General features: G+C 44.5%; 1 protein-coding gene across 1 annotated transcript in view; it reads left to right on the forward strand.

The window, feature by feature from the left end:
- Nucleotides 1–17,456, forward strand: part of MAP4K5 (mitogen-activated protein kinase kinase kinase kinase 5) — an 83,915-nt gene that overhangs the window by 15,565 nt on the left and 50,894 nt on the right. The window contains exon 2 of the mRNA XM_054400044.1: nucleotides 14,137–14,194. Coding sequence (XP_054256019.1) covers nucleotides 14,137–14,194 — 58 coding nt within the window. The remainder of the gene's footprint in view (nucleotides 1–14,136; nucleotides 14,195–17,456) is intronic.

Below are 17,456 nucleotides of genomic sequence, written 5' to 3' on the forward strand. Positions count from 1 at the left end.
TAGAAATATTACTCATCATTAATCATCATCATAAGATAGAAATTTCAGATTCTAAATGAATGTTGGGTTTTATTCGGGTGGAAACAGTCAAACAACGGTACCCTCATAGTAGTCAGAAAGAAGCAAGCACATTGGAGTGTTTATTTACATGTACATGAGTGAAATTAATAGGAAGCCCTTATATCTTACCCTTTTCCCACCCCAAGAAGGTGACAGTTGATATAGTCCAGGCATAAACCAAAGCTTAATCTTAAGACACAAAAAGAATCTCTCTTTCTGCTATTTTAAACTAATTTTCTTTTAACTTGTTTGATTTACACAGCTGCTTTTAAAATAATTTTTTTCTCTTCTGGTCACAGTTTGGTTTAACAATAACAACAACAAAGAAGAAAACACCCAGACCTATTTTTGTCATGAAGACAATTTTATGGCTTAGTCGTTTTGTAACTGTTGAGTTCATCTCCGAGGAATTGAAATTTTAAGGAGGCAATTACAGAACAGCTTTGTTGGAGTTGGATTTTTCTGCTTAAAGCTACAGTTTTTGCCTGTACCCCTCTAGATTGTCTCAGATAAATTGCAATAAGGAAGAGGAGTCAGTGTAGATTTCTACCCTGGGTTTAGAAGCCTTCATACTGCAGAAGAACTCATGCGTGACATGAGAAGCTGGAGGCTTTTGCCCAAACGTTCAAAAGGTGCTTGCACACCGGGCTCGCTTCCAGCATGAAGCACAGCAATTCCAGGCAAAATAGCTTCATAAACCAAACAAAACCCTCAGAAAAATGCATGCCCTTGGATGTTTTATTCTGACTAATCTGAAAGTATGTCCAAAAGTATTTGTGGTGTTTTAAGAAGTTGCATGTAGATAGTGATATGGTTGCAAGCTCAGAACTGCAGTTTCTTCTCTTTGAAATACTCATTTCTGCCTTTCTGAAAAGACACACATGACCTTTTCTCTCGTGTTCCCCCCTAGCTTCTCAGCTATGGGATGTTTTTTTGTTTGTTTGTTTTTTGACAGCAGCACAGGAAAAAGGTGAAAAGCAGCAAAACCCAAAAGCAACAGTAGCTTGGCTGAAGGTAGATGGGCTGCTTCCTCCCAAGGTGCTACAAAGATTTGGGAGGGAGATCTTTTGTGTCACTTTTTTCTTCCCCCTGCCCCAAGCAGCAACACAAGATGTGCTGAATAGAAGGGTCCTGGCTCAGCGGTCCAGCCCTGGAGCTTGGTGTTAGCAATGGGAGGATGCTGGGAATCTGCGGGAGGGCAAGCAACTGGAGGGAGGTTGTAAGTTGGACTTGATGATCTCAGAGGTCTCTTGCAGCCTCAGCAGTTCTGTGATTCTATGATTCTGTGTCAGCTCACGGTTACAAAGCAAAGCAGTAAAGAATATCTGCTTTTTGGTATCAAAAAAAAGTAAAGTGATGCTCTTAAACTCTTTCATGCAACACAAGACTTAATTTAAGAAGGAAAAAAGAGCAATCCACTTCCTTTTCCTTCAGGAACTTATTTCCCTCCCCCTCCCACCCTCCAAGAAAGCCAGATTCCTTGTTGTGATGGGAAAGGATGGTCCAGCACTTTGGACCCCAGCCATGGATTTCCTGCATGACAATGACATGTTACTTACTGGTTCTATCCTTGTCACGTACAAACAGTCACAACTTTTTATAGCTTGCCTGAAGTAATAAATGCTGCTGTCTTCCTTTTGTGTGAAGTGCATGGAGTTAATTTCAGCTGGCAGCTGGTCACCAGCAGTGTTCCCCAGAGGCCAGTTCTGGTAAATATCAGTGGACTGGACAAGGGGATCAAGGCACTATCAGTAAAGGGCCAAGGCCAGTGGGATGAGGTTCAACAAGGTCAAGTGCCAGGTCCTGCAATTGGGTCTCAACAACCTCATGAATGATCCAGGCTCGGGACATTCATCCAGGCTGAAAACTACTCAGCAGAGAAGGCCCAGAGGGTGTTGGTTGACAGCTGGATGAAGATGAGCCAGTGCGTTCCCAGGTGGCCAAGGCGGCCACCAGCCATGGATCAGCAATAGTGTGGCCAGCAGGACTAGGGCAGTGATTGTCCCTCTGTACTCAGCACTGGTGAGGCTACAGCTTGAATATTGTGTTCATCTTTTGGTCCCTCACTTCAGGAAGGACATTCAGTTGCTGGAGCATGTGCAGAGGTGGGCTTCAAATCTGGTGAAGGGTCTGAAGAACAGGTCTGGTGAGGAGCAGCTGAGGGAACTGGGGTTGTTTAGCCTGGAGAAATGGAAATAGAGGGGAAGAGACCTTCTTGGTCTCTGCAACTCCCTCAAAGAATGTTTGAGACAGGTGAGTTTTGGTCTCTTTTTCCTATTAAGAAGTGAACAGGGCAAGAGGAAACAGCCTCAGGGTGCACCAGGGGAGGTTTAGGTTGAACATGAGGAACAATTTCTTCTCCAAAAAGGTTGTCAAGCCCTGGAAGAGGCTGTCCAGGGCAGTGGTGAAGTTCCCATCCCTGGAGGCATTTAAAAGCTGTGTAGATGTGATGCTGAGGGACATGGTTTAGTGGTGGACTGGGCAGTTAATGGTTGGTTTGATGATCTTAAAGGTCTTTTCCAGCCACAACAATTCTATAATTCTATGAAGTGGAGTTAACAGTGCCACCTTGACTTGGTAAGGATATTTGGAGACTCTTGTATCTGGTCAACACACCAATATTTTTTTATCAGTGAAAAGAAGAAATGTAAATACTTCAAATATTGTGGTTGACACAGCTCTTCTTTCAGCTCTGAGGAATAAATAAATTCCCTTACAACTGATAAAATCTGTAATCTTTTAATCTTACTTCAATTTTTACTCCATAATATCACGGAATCATAGAACAGTTTGGGTTGGAAGGGACCTTAAAGATTATCCAGTTCCAACCCTAATATGGTGGATTTTTTCCTGTGTCATGTTTATGCATTTAACAGAGGAATAAAATAGAATTGTTTTACATTTATTCTTCATATCTTCTGGTGAATAAACCCCTTTAAAATCATTCTTTTTTAGTTTAATATTATGCCTGAAGGTATTTTTTTTCTCCTTTTTTGTTTTTTTTTTTTTTTCTTCTTTCCTCTGTTTTATACCCTGTCTGGTAAGGCTGTTTGGCTTCTGCTTTGTTTTATTCACAGAATGGTTTGGGTTGGAAAGGACCTTAAAGATCATCTAGTTCCAGCCCCACTACCCTGCAGGGCAGTGGTCTATTATAAGCTTTATGGACCTTCTTTGATTTGTATGATACATATTTTGTTCAAAAATGTATATTATTCCTCAGCAAAGTGAACTGTTTCTAGTAGCTTTTCAAAACAACCTAATACACAGAGTTGTGACTTGAAAGGATTCATTTATGTTTGCTTTTTGCTAGTTTGTTCCAACTAAGTCAAAATGAGGTCCTTTTTAATTTTTTTCCCTCATGTGATATTTGTTTGTATCTTTTGTGCCTCATTAGTTGCTAAATAGCAAGTTTTGTGGTCAGGGTCTGTTTCTAGCTTTAGCTTTTCAGTTTTGGAAGGATCATGCCAAGTATTTTGCAACGGATGATCTGCCAAGAAAATTTCACAGGAGAAGAACCAACCTCTCCTTGGAAGCATGTAGCTGACGACTTTGGTTATTTTTTTCAACTCCTAAATAAATATTAGGATGTGGCCTGATCTTTGCTTTGTTAATATTATCCTTATTACCATAGGTCCTCGTCCTTCAGTAGCTATTGCTTAAGAATGAGAATTAAGTATTTTAGTGGCTGCTGAGATCTGTAAAGCCACTTTACTTTTACAAATCCTTAGTCTGGTTTTCTGTGCTGGAATAAAAGGAGTTGGCCTAACATCATTAAATGAGCTTTTAATCCCCTTATTACTTGAGTTAATTGGCTTTGAATAAGAAAATGTCTGAAGTCTCTGAGTGAAAGGTAGGTTCCCCTCCTCCCAATTTTCTCTGCAAAAGATACACTATCTGAATTCCACCAACTGCCAGTAAAAGCAAATACATTTAAGCCTTATTTGCATTATAGCTGGGCTTAGGAGTGCCAGACATAGATGTTGCTGCTTTGACTTTCAGGGTTTAAAGTGGAATTTATTTAAACCCTGCTACTTTGATCTGTTCTAAAGGGCTTGGAGGGCAAGAGGATAGGGCCAGGCTCTTTTCAGTGGTGCCTAGTGACAGGACAAGGGGCAATGGGCACAAACTGGAACCCAGCAGGTTCTGTCTGAACAGGAGAAAAAAATGCTGTGGTGTGAGGGTGCTGGAGCCCTGGAGCAGGCTGCCCAGAGAGGTTGCAGAGTCTTATTCTCTGGAGAGATTCCAAAGCCACCTGGACAGTGTGATCCTGGGCAAGCTGCTGTGGGTGCCCCTGCTTTATCAGAGGGGTTGGACTAGGTGATCTCCAGAGGTCCCTTCCAACCCCCACCAGCCTGGGATTCTGGTTTCTGCCCATTCAATAAGGAAAACTGTAAGTGCTGTAAATGTGGAAATAGGGAACAATAGCTGTGAAGTTTGCCTCCTGCTTTGTACTGCTGCGTGCTCCTCATCTGAAGGACGAGGAGTGGCCAATGCCCATCTGGAGAGCACCCGCAAAATCAATATTTGTCTTCATACAATATTCAGCTCTGATATCCAAAGTGATGGCTCTTTTAGTAGTGCCACTGCAGTATAAACTAGCTGTCAGAAGAAATTTAGAAACAGATACTAAAAGCAGAACCAGGATGTGAATGTTTCTTTTTGATTTATCCTGAAAAGTGATGGTTTTCTGAGGTAGTTCTTTTTTAGTGTATTGAATCTGGAAAGTCTCTGGTAGGGAAATTGGGGTTGTTAAGCTTGGAGGAGGGAAGGCTCTGGGGAGACCTTATAGTGGCCTTTCAGTACCTGAAGGGGCCTACAAGAAAGCTGGGGAGGGACTTTTTACAAAGGTTTGTACCACTAGGTCACGGGCAATGGTTTAAAACTAAAGCAGGGTAGATTTACATTGGACATTAGGAAGAAGTTCTTCACTGTGTGGGTGGTAAAACACTGAAACAGGTTGCCCAGGGAGATAGTATAGGCACCATCCCTGGAGACATTCAAGGTCAGGCTTGATGGGGCTCTGAGCAACCTGATCTAGTTGAGGATGTCCCTGCTTGTGCAGGAGGATCGGACTAGGTCGTTAGAGGTCCCTTCCAAGCCAGTGTACTCTGTGATTCTGTTGAAATGGTTTCTGGAAGCCTCTGTGCCCTTTGCTATAAAGGAGCCTGGTACTGCTCTGCATCACTGAAACCCAGCTGGAAGATTGCAGGATGAACAATTCATAGATTCATAGAATGGTTTGTGTTGGAAAGGACCTTAAAGATCAGCTAGTTCCAACCCCCTGCCATGAGCAGGGACACCTTCCACTAGACCAGAGTGCTCAAGGCCTCATCCAACCTGGCCTTGAACACCTCCAGGGAGGTTTCCTTCCTGGGAAACCACTTCCAGTGTCTCACCACCCTCAGTGTAAAGAATTTCTTTCTAATATCCAGTCTAAATCTACCCTAATTGCATTTGGGCCTTTCTGCCTCATAAAAAGAGAAACAGCCCTCAAAATGAGAGATGGTTGTTAGGTAACTTCTTCCAGCAGCAGAGAGATCTGCATCACATATGAGCTGCCCTGGCACACCTCGGGTGATGAACGGAGCTTTGCGAGGACTCTGAATGGGAGGGACAGTTGGTTCTGGCTGGCACAAATCCCAGCCCATTCAAGTAAGATTTGCATTAATATTTGACAGAGTCATCCCACTCTTTTTGTTCCTTCTTCTGCATTTTTAATCTGTCCAACAGACCTTCCAGCAAGAAGGAGAAAAATGTGTTCAGCATCTGTTAGGGAGATGCTCCCAGCACTGAGCAGCAGGGCCTTTATTCAGCCCTGTCCACTGTTCAGGTTTGCTTGTGACGGGGCTGTGGAGAATTTTGTCTTTGATTTGTTCTGTATAAAAGGGGGGGGGGGGAGGGGGGGATGGTGAAGAAATCCCCCCAGAACTACAGTAATTGCACCTGTGTGGGTTTGCTACATATAGCCATCTAGGAGGTTAGACACAGGGGAATAGAAGAAAAAATACATGAGTCCTGTACCATTTCTGGGAGTCTTTAGAGCATGCTTGTAGGGTGTGCTGCCTGCTGCTGGGACTGGACCTAGTCCCAGGACTCAGTTTAAAACTAGAAAGGAGTACTGGGAGCTACTCTTTGTAGCTGGAAACCAGGCAGAGGAGCTCTGCAGCCGCTCTATGGGCTGTGTATTCAATTCTTACACTTGTGCACTGTCCCAGTACCAAGATCTGGTCTGGTTTGAGCACATGATAGGCTTTTTCTCTCTTCCTCTGAGAAGGGTGATGATCATCAGGTGAGCATTTTAGCAGGTATTCCTCAGCAGTGAGCCATTAGAACAAACTTCACCTTGGGTTAACCTGCCACTTTAGGCCGATACAGCTTAAATAGTACAAATCCAGGCTGGGCAGGGCATGGATTGAGAGCATTCCTGAGGAGAAGGACTTGGGGATGCTGGTTGGCAAGAAGCTCAACAGAAGTTGTCAACGTGTGCTTACAGCCTGGAAGCCAACTGTGTCCTGGGCTGATCCCCAGCAGCGTGGGCAGGAGGTGGAAGAGAGGGGATTCTGCAGTGCTGGGGCCAGCTCGGAGGTCCTCAGCACAGGAAAGGCATGGACCTGCTAGAGTGGGGGCAGAGAACGCCATGAAGGTGATCAGATGGCTGGAGCACTGCTGCTGTGAGGTCAAGCTCAGAGAGTTGGGGTTGTTCAGACTGGAGAAGAGAAGACTCTGAGGAGACCTTAGAGCAGCCTTCCAGTATTTGAAAGGGGCTACAGGACAGCTGGAGAGGGACTTCTTACAAAGGCATGGAGTGACAGGACAAGGAGCAATGGCTTCAAACTGGAAGAAGATAGATTGAGATTAGGCATTAGGAAGAAATTCTTCCCCGTAAGGGTGGTGAGGCCCTGGAACAGGTTTCCCAGAGAAGCTGTGGAGGCTCCAAGCCTGGAAGTGTTCAAGGCCAGGTTGGACAAGGCCTGGAGCAATCTGATCTAATGGAAGGCGTCCATAGCAGGGGATTTGGAACTAGATGATCTTTAAGGTCCCTTCCAACCCAAACCCATCTGATTTTCAATGATTTTTTTTCCCCTCAGGGCTTTCAGAGAGCTCAGTTTCTTTACAGAAGTGATTTCCTAATATATGGGATAGCAAAAGGTTGTGGTATCCTCTTGTGAAAGATAAAATAGCAATCCCAGGCTCACACAATGAGGATTAACTCTTGGTGCTTTTAACCTGGGTTTTCTGAGAAGCTTTCTGCCTTTTTCTGAATCCCCAGCTCTCCAGTCTGGGTGTTAAGCTCAGCTGGTAAAGAGCTGATATTCCAGAAGTACAAACTTCTCCGTTCATTTAGATTTCTTCTCTAATCCATCATTTGCTGTTTATGTGCACTGGTGAGATCAGAAACCTAATGCAGTCTGGCAGTTCCTGTCAGATTTCTTAACACTGCCTCCTGGGTCCTGATTTTTATGGATGTTTCTTTGTGTGTTCACAAGAAAAAAAAAACAAAACACAACAACCCATGAAACAAGCAAGCAGATGATGAAACACACCCCAAAACCTATTGTTGTGTTACAGTTACTGAGGTCTCCTGAGGACTTGCTGTCCTTCATGGCAGGTCTCTGTAGAGGTGGCAGCGTAGCAGGAGACCTCAGAACTCCAAAGTTGGTCTTTAGGGTTTCTTCTTGTGTGCTGGGAACAGCAGTTAAGGGATCAGGGGCCTCATCTTGAGAAATAAGTAATTTCTTTCCAGAAATGTCTCATATTCAAACATCCCTGGAGGTGTTTAACCTGTATGTGGACCTGGTACTTAGAGAAATGCTTTAGCACTTATCTTGTAGTGCTGGGTTGGAGGTTGGGCTAGATGATCTTGAAGGTCTTTTCCAACCAAAGATATTGTGATCTTTGCGTGTGACCAATTTGAGTGTAGGGATATAACATGGAAGTGGGGTTGCATGCAGGCCTGTGATATGTTTGGGGGGGTTTGTATCCTGTTGGAGAAGGTTACTACCCTGCAAGGTGAAACTCAAATCCTCATGTAGAAAAGCTCACAGCTGAAGTGCTGCTGAAGGGTCTGGTGGCTGTGCCGAGCTGTGGCAGTTGCTCAGTGAAGTTTTGCTGTGCAGATGGGCTGGCTGTGGTGGTATCTTCAAGATCTCATTCATTGTTTCAAGGGCTCTGTGCCCCTGCCTTCTGGTATACATATTCAGTAGCCTTAGTTTGTTCAGGTATTGTCTATCAAGTATCTTTTTTATTCTCCTAATGCCCATAAGGGTTTGGATTCTCTTTTGAACTCCTACTGTGCTACCTTGTAGGGGCCTACAAGAAAACTGGGGAGGGACTTTTTACAAGGTCTTATAGTGATAGGATGAGAGGGAATGGATTGAAGCTGGAGGAGGGGAGATTAGAAAGAAATTCTTTACAGTGAGGGCGGTGAGACACTGGAACAGGTTGCCCAGGGAGGTTGTGAATGCCTCCTCCCTGGAGATGTTCAGGCCAGGTTGGATGAGGCCTTGGGCAATCTGGTCTAGTGGGAGGTGTCCCTGCCCATGGCAGTGGGGTTGGAACTAGATGATCTTTAAGGCCACTTCCAATCCAAACCATTCTATGATTCCTGTGTAAGAAAGGAATCCATTTTCTTGGATTTAGAGGAGCCCGGGTGAGAGACGTTTGTTTGAGTCACCATGATTGGCTGAGAGCTCTGGGTGGTGGCAGATGTGAATTCAGAGGTGTAGGTAAGGGAATTCAAGGGTCTGTTTGATAATACTGTAAGATATGGAAAGAACAATGCAGCAAACTGGGAATTTCAAACCTGTACAGAGCAGAGTTACAAAGTGTAAGAAGTCAGAATGTAGAAAGCAGATGAAAAATTTGGGGTTCAGTCACCAGGCAGAAGGTCAGAATGCCTTTGGAAGGTGTATACAGTAGCTGAGAAGAAGCAGGCAGCACTTGAGACAGCAAAATGTTGTGGTCACTGATGAGTGAAGTTTGGCAAGGAATGAATAAGATGGGCATGCATGAGAGGGTTGCCACAGGAGCTGCAATTATGATTCGATTAAATGAAGAAGACAAAGACAAACAAACAGCTCTTCTGGTGAACTGGGCTGTTGAGCCAAGGCTAGAGATCAGACAGTGATATTGAGGAGAGGAAAAGACTTCACCACGGAAATGGGAAATACTGATTTAGAATCATAGAATGGGTTAGGCTGGAAGGGACCTTAGAGATCATCTACTCCATCCTCCCCACCACAGGCAGGGACACCTCTCAACTAGATTCAGCTGCTCAAGGCCCCATCCACAGAGGCTGGAGGCTGTAAGAGTGATGTTGCCATCTGAATCTTCCCCTCTTCCTCACTGTTGAAGGAGAAGGTTGCTGGACAAGGTGACTGAGCACATAAACTTAAATTCAGATGTTCAAGTGAAATGGTTCTCCAGTTCTTGACCATCTCACACGGTTTAGTACTGCAGACCCCCTGGGGTGGAATTGTTTGGCTTGCACTCTTAAAAATAAATAAAGCTGCAGAATGCATAACTGGTTCTGAAACCAGTTTTCTGTGTTGTTTCTGGTCATTAGCCACAGAATGTGTCCTACCCAAAATGTGATTTCTCATGTGCGTTGTTTTGGTATGTGGTGGGAAGCAGTGTACCCAGGGATTAACACGAGTGTCATGCTGGCTTCTATTGCCCCACAACTTTTTAACGTAGTTCTGAGGAGAAAGTTAAGTCTTGGTGCAAAAACTTAATGTTTTTTTCTGTGTGTGTGATGCCATAAAACTCTTCCAATTCCCCCAAACTCCAGTCAAACTAATAATGTGTCTCCTACTTGTGAGTGTGGTGTTGGGACACACCACTGATATGCCTAGGTTGAAAAAACACACATTGCTCCTGGACTGACAGACTAATGCAGGCTCTGCAGCTACTTGCAGCAGGCACTGTGTAGATCATAACTTTGCTGCTGGGAGAGCATGTCAGGAAAATCAGAGTCAGAGGCTGGTGGGGGTTGGAAGGAACCTTCAGTAGATCATCCACTCCAATGCCCTTGCTAAAGCAGGGGCACACACAGCAGCTTGCCCAGGATCACAATGTCCAAGTGGGTTTGGAATCTCTCCAGAGGAGACTCCACAACCTCTCTGGGCAGTTTGCTTCAGGGGTCTGGAACCCTCACAACAGAGGAGTTTTTTTCTGTATGTCACCATTTGTTTCCTCATCTCTTAACCACTTTCTGACACATTCCACTGAGACAAGACCACAGGTTTAAAGGAACCTTTAATCTGCTCTTGAGGGAATCTGGGTTGTATTGGCTAGAGTTGACATGCACTGGGGGGAAAAGTGTCATGATTATTGTGCTGTCATGTTAAGCTAGTGACATGTCATCTCCTAGTTCACTGCAGCTCTGCAATGTGATATTCAAAACTAGAGGAGGGTTTGTGTTTTATTTTGAACACAGGCTCTCTGTTATGTTCTGTTTAGCTGCTAAAGTACTCTGGGGGTGTGCTCAGTGGAAATGAGGGAGCTGGGGTTGTTCAGTATGGAGAAGAGAAGGCTGAGAGGAGACCTTATCTCTCTCTACAACTCCCTGAAAGGAGATTGGAGTGGGCTCGATGATCTCCTGAGGTCCCTTCCAATCCCTATCATCCTGTGAGTGAAGTGGGGATCAGCCTCTTCTCCCTAGTATCAGATTATAGGACGAGAGAAAATGGCCTGAAATTGTGCCAGGGGAGGTTTAGGTTGGATATTAGGAAAAAATTCTTCACTGCAAAAGTGTCAGGCATTGGAAAAGGCTGCCCAAGGAGATGATGGAATCAGTGTCTCTGGAAGTGTCCAAGAAGCACGTGGACATGGCACCTGGGGACATGGTTTAATGGCCATGGTGGTCTTATGTTGAAGGTTGGACTTGGTGATGAGGTATTTTCAGGCTGGAGTTACTCTGTGATTGCACTCATCCTATAGCAGGCTGTAGGACAGCTGAAGAAGAGGTGACCAAAAGACTGCCTTACTCTTTCCCGGTGAATATATTCTGTGTCTGAAATGGAGGAAAATAAACACAGCTGGGTGGCTCCCCTCATTCAAATGTACCCTTGTTCTCGTCCCATTCTTGTGTAGGGCAGGTTTTCTGTTGGAGCTTTGCAATCCTTCTGCCAGAATCCTATAGTTTTAATTTTCATGCTGAGTAGCAAGTCAAGAACTTGTCAGTGGTAGGTTAATAGCAGGAGTGTTGGAACTAGATGTTCTTTAAAGTCCCTTCCCACCCAAACCATTTTGAGATTCTATGATTCTGTAATTTCTTAGCCTTATTTCAATTTCCTTTTGTCTACTGAGGAAGTACGGCAAGAAGAGCAATTAATAGATGATTCACTACTTCTTCATATCAGGGAAATTATGGGGAACTTCTATTTTTGTCAAATATCATTTGTAGTAACACCTCAGGTTGGATTCACAAAGCCAGCTGTGTTGCTGTAATGCATTCCTGTGCCTGGCTTCCTTGACACTGCAAACCACAGACTGTGGTCCCCCACAGGAGAAGAGCTGAGAATTTCTTTAACTAACATGTCTCAAAATGATTCAAGCAATCCTTATTTGACAGTTTTCATATATAAGTTTGTATCATGGGAGAAACAGTTTTCAGCCCTCATCTTCTTACATATTTAATGATGTGCCAGATAACAGTAATTCATTATTGATCAAGCTTTCAGCTGACAGGTGTGGAGCAGAAAAGTTGAAAAACCAAGAGTGACAGCAGAGAGAGATGTGTGCGCTCGTGTAAAGCTAGTGCAAGCCAAGCTGAAGGAACAAAAGCCATCAGTTGTGTTTGCAGGCAAATTGGGAAGCAGTTTGGGTGATTTGCTCCATGCTGCCTAGGCTTAAGATCTAATATGGTTCCTCTACCTCTGAGCATCCAAAGATGTTGAAGACCAGGGAATATTCATAATTTTTGCCTTTGGTGCTGGTACAATAGGAGTTAAGTTGCCTTTGTGTTCCTGATGTCATCAACTCAATGTGGTCAAATGGTAGAATAAGAGTTAAGGGGCACAGACTTGAACAGAGCAAACTTCTCCTTATGTTTAGAGGGTGCTCCTCCTCATGTTTTACTTTGAAGGTGGTAGAGCACTGGAACAGGCTGTCGAGAGAAGTGGTGCAGTCTCCATCTCTGGCGTCATTCAAAACCCACCTGGATGCCTTCCTGTGCAGCCTGCTGTAGGTGAACCTGCTCTGGCAGGGGGATTGGAATAGATGATCTTCAGAGGTCTCTTCCAACCCCTATCATTCTGTGATTCTGTAAAGATTAAACTGTAGGAACAGAAAACTGTTATTCGGTTGAGTGGCTCAGATCTATTGATGCATTTGGTTCATAAATACCAACTGGTGGAGGGCTTTCCATTCCAGCCAATGACGTTTGGTGGTTGAAACCCAAAATTGGCCATGTCCAGGCTATAGATTCTATGCCAAAACTTAATGGTGATATTGGATAGCATCAGGACATGACCTGGTGAAGCTCTGTGTGAGAGCTAAGAACCAGTGATTGCAGTGATCTCTTCCTGCCTGAACCTCCAAGTCCCTGCCAAGCAGTCTGCATACCAAAGACCTTTGGCAGACTATATCCATTCCTTCGGGCTTCAGCCTGACAGTAGGTGAAAAAGGAAATGGAATATCTGTAAGGAATATGCTCTTTTTTGTACCTAAGAAATGAAGCTGGTCTTCTGGAAGCCGTGCAGTCTTCTTACCTGCACATCTTAGCTGCTTGTGGATAGAAGTGTGGGTGGTGGAGGTTCTCTGGCCTCACCAAGGTGCGTGCTTTATCTCTTATGGGAATATCTGTGTTTTATAATTGTTAGGTGTAGCAGTACCAGAGAAGTCCTACTCCTTTGTCCAGCTTTGGATGCATACTTCTGGATGTTGAAAGATACCAATGGTCTTGCTGTGGTCTAAAAACACCTCTGGTGGAAAGTGCTTTAAAAAGGTGGTAAAGGTTTCCTTTGTGGTTAGCAGATAACTATCTGTTTCTGCTTTCAGTGATTTGATCTGTTGGACTCGGATGTTGGGCTCTATTGTACACTTGAGGTTCTCTTTGACTTCAGCTGAGTCATATTTGTGTCCTTGGCATGCCTTTTGACACCCTTCTCTTGGCTGAACACTGCAGGACTTTGAAAGGGCAATTATTGGTGATTTTTTTTTTCCTTTCCTGATTTGGAAGTGTTGACAAAACTGAAGGGTTCATCTTCTAGGGTCTTATTTTAACTGTTGTTAAATTAAGATGACATCTTGTCCATGTGCAAGAGAAGAATGTTTTGTTCTCTAGTGGCTTCCTTCAGTTCAGTCCACAGGGGCAAGTTTGCTTGCCATCCTCAGTTTAAGTAGCTATCCAAATTGATTTCACCTAAGCCAGTTTTCCCTCAGTTTTCTATAATCTACCTCTTAACCAGATTTCATGTGTTCAGAAGACTTCTGGGTAAGAATGAAGCAGCTGAGTTTTAGACTCACCAGGTTTTGTGTCAAAAATAATAAATGTTATCTCTGGTGATGGTGACACCTGGGCAGGTCTTGGAAGACTCCAGTGAAAGAGATTCCACAATCTCTCTGGCAGCCTGCTCCAGGGCTCTGTCACCCTCATGGCAAAGAAGTTTCTCCTCATGCTGAAGTGGAACTTCCTCTGTTCCAGCTTATACCTGTTGTTCCTTGTCCTGTTACTGGGCACCACCAAAAAGAGATTGGCACCTTCATCTCGACACCTACCCCTCAGATATTTACAGATGTTAAGATCCCCTCTCAACCTTCTCTTAAGACTAAACAGCCCCAGGTCTCTCCAGTCCCTTCACCATCCTCGTAGCTGTGTTGGACTCTGTCCAGCAGGTCCCTGTCTCTCTTCAACTGGGGATTCCCAAACTGGACACAGTGTTCCAGGTTTGGTCTCACCAGGGCAGAGCAGAGGCAGGGGAGAACCTCCCTAGACATGTGGAACACCCTCCTCCTGATGCACACCAAGATACAATTTGCCCTCCTGGCCACGAGGGCACATTGGATAACTTACTGTCCACTAGGACTCCAAGGTCTTTCTCCATTAACTATCTCTTACTTCTCTAATTTCAGGCTAGAAATCTTCACACGGGAGAACTGGCTGCTGTAAAAATAATCAAGTTAGAGCCTGGTAAGTTTTACTTTTTTCTGTATTTTTTTATTTTTATATTCATTTTTCCCCCATATGTTTATTTTCACATGGCTATGAAGCATCAGACAAAGGAATAATTTGGGGTTTTTCGTAGTCCCAGTGGTTAGCTGACAGGAAGCACTGCAGGTGAACCATTACTTTGGTTCTGTTCTGCTCACTGTTGCCTGGTTTATTCTTCTCTGCCTTACCATTGTTGCATAAAAAGACATTGCAGTTACCATGCGTTAGCACAAAGAGAAGATTAAGATTCTAGAATCATAGAATCATTTAAGTTGGAAAAGACGTTCAAGATCATCAAGTCCACAACTAAGTCATATCCCCAAGCACCACACCTGCACAGCTTTTAAACACCTCCAGGGATGGGGACTCAAACATCTCCCTCAGCAGTGTGTTCCAATGTTTGGGAACCCTAATGTCCAGCCTAAGGAGGACATTCTATGATTCTATGGTGTAATGACCATGGTGACGTTAGGTTGGTGGTTGGACTCGTTGATCTTAGAGGTCTTTTCCAAACAAAACAATTCTGTGATTCTATGATTCTAAACCTCCCATGGTGCAGCTCAGGCTGTTCTCTCTTGTTCAATCACTAGTTACTTGGGAGGAAGAGCTCTGTGACAGCAGGGAGCTGGTTGGCTGAGTTAGAAGAAGTAAAGGGACCAGGCAGTGATGCTGATGACCACTAGGAAAAACAGAACCCTGTGCTTTTTACTGATTATTCTGTTTTCTCACTCAATCTGAGGGAGGAGGATGGCTCACACCATCATTTCCCTATGCTTTTTCTGCTACTCCTCCTAAAATCACGAGATGCAGGAGAAGCTCACTTGCTGCCCAAGAGATTTGGTGAGCTGAAGCCTGATCCTAGTCCTGCATAGGGAGTTGAAATCAGAAATTGTCTTGAGTGGAAATGAGGAGAGGAGATTTTTATCTCCTCCGTTATTGCTCAGTCCCACATCAGGGTCTTTGTTCAAAGAAGTTGAACAGAGCTGGCTGAAGATGAAATGGTTCTCAGCCCTTTTCTGGGCACTCCTGGTGAGAGTCTGGCTCTAGCTCCTCTGTGAAGGATAGGTGTTAGATCTCTCTTCAGGCTTGTCCCCAAACTAAAAAACACTCAGTTCTGCCAGTCTCTCCTGTGTCAAGTCACTTTCCAGATTTTCCTCCATTTTACTTCCTAAGGAGTCTCTGATTACTCTCTGCAGTTCTCCAGCCATGGAAGCTACCTCTCTGTGTCTCCACCCATCATATTACATTCTTAATTGCTTCATAGCCCATGAGTGCTGGGCAAGTACATTCACAGGAGAAGAGTCCTTCAGCTCCCATCCTGAAGTGCCAGGACCCTAAACAACTGACACAGCAAAGAGACACGGAATTTGCTGTGCTGAGGAGGGTTTTGAAAGGTACACAGGGACCAAGTAATGAGAGATTACTTAGAATCATGGAATTGTTTTTAAGATCATCAAGTTCAACTGTTAACAGCACTGCCAGGTCACCACTAAACCTTGTGCCTCAGCACCACATCTACACAGCTTTGAAATCCCTCCAGGGGTGGTGCTCCCCTGGATAGCCTGTTCCAGGGCTAGACAACCTCTTCAAGGAAGAAATTATTTCTAATGTCCAACCCACTGGCACAACTTGAGACTGTTTCCTCTTGTCATACTGCTTGATACTTGAGAGAACAGACCAATCCCCACCTCCCTACAACCTCCTTTTAGGGAGTTGTAGGCAGCAATGAATCATAGAATCATATAATGGCTTAGGTTGGGAGGGACTTCAGAGGTCATCTACTCCAACCTCCCTGCCATGGGCAGGGACAGCTCTCAACTACGCTTGGTTGCCCAAGGCCTCGTCCTGTTCTCCAGACCCTTCACCAGCTTTGTTTCCCTTCTCTGGACCTGCTCCAGCACCTCAATGTCCTTCTTGGAGTGAGGAGCCCAAAACTGAACCCAGTATTCACCAGTGTCCTAACACTGTGCAGGACAATCCTTGCCCTACTTCTGCTGGCCACACTGTTGCTGATAAAGGCCAGGATAAAGCTGATCTGGTTTTAGTGTGAGTTTGAAGAAGTGCTCTGAAAACTGAACTGAAGCAGAGGCCATATCCTCTGAGAGGGGATAGCAGAAGCCATTAGAGGCTGAGCAGCCCCTGCTCTTAAGAGCTATAGTGAAAAAAACAAGACTCCAGCCCAAAGTCAGTCCTCACTACTGAGGATCCCCATTTTAATTAGCACTGATGACCACGTGTTCTGTGTTTCATTGCCTTGCTGGTCTGACTTACCACATGGAAGCTATTTCTTTCAGTTTGGGTTTTGGTTTTTTAATACATCATCTTCTAAATGTTGCCAACCTGATCTCCATCCACACAGCTTGTACACCCACAGCCTCTTGGCAGAGATCATAGAATCACAGAATCTTGTTGGGGTGTTGTTCTTGGTTTTAAGGAGGGTTCACAACATGTGTTGACTTGTTTATTCTTTTTATTCTCTGGGATGCCTGCAGCCTCTGCAGGGTGGCTGGGCTGAGCAGCAGCTTACTGGCTGTGCAAGAAGGCATAGCTGTTCAAGATCTTCCAGCTTTAAAAAGAAATAAATCAATCAGCTGCTCCTCACTTCACTGTTCTGATTAATTTTAAGGACTTTAAATAGCTTTGTATGACTTTACTTGCACAACACCATCAATTCCTGGACCAGTCCAGTGCCAGAAGCTGTGGGAGGCAGCTGTGGTGGTCCCCTTGGGAGGGTAGCCCCTCCAAGCACCAGCACAAGCTCCTGTAAGAGCATAGGGCACAGCTAGAAAAAGAATGGTAATATTTTTTTTTAAGTTAGTCACCAGAGAAACAGGTTTGTGAGTTACAGACAGCATTGCTTTTGGAGAGGAGGAGGTGGCTCGTCGATGGGAATTAATTAGCAGACTGGAAAAATAAGAGCTTCCAACTCAACACTTGATTAATACATAGGGGAATTGGGAGCAGAAGACAAAAGACTCTGAAGCAGAGAATGCCCCAGAGAAGGTGAGGATTGCTTTGAATTAAAGCTGCAAGAAACAGCATTCAGTAGGATGGCAGTGTCTGGGGAAACTTAAAAACTGCTGATGTGCTGGTGGGGATGAATTGCTGGATGCCAGGTTAGAAGGGACCCCAAGAATCATCTGGACCAACCTTAAATATGAAATGTGGTTTGTTCATGTTACTCATCTGCAGCAGGTAGCAAGTGAGTTGGTAGGCAAAGAGACTCCAACTTAAGCTGAAA

The sequence above is a fragment of the Indicator indicator genome, chromosome 4 (assembly GCF_027791375.1).
Source record: "Indicator indicator isolate 239-I01 chromosome 4, UM_Iind_1.1, whole genome shotgun sequence".
Classification (NCBI taxonomy): domain Eukaryota; kingdom Metazoa; phylum Chordata; class Aves; order Piciformes; family Indicatoridae; genus Indicator; species Indicator indicator.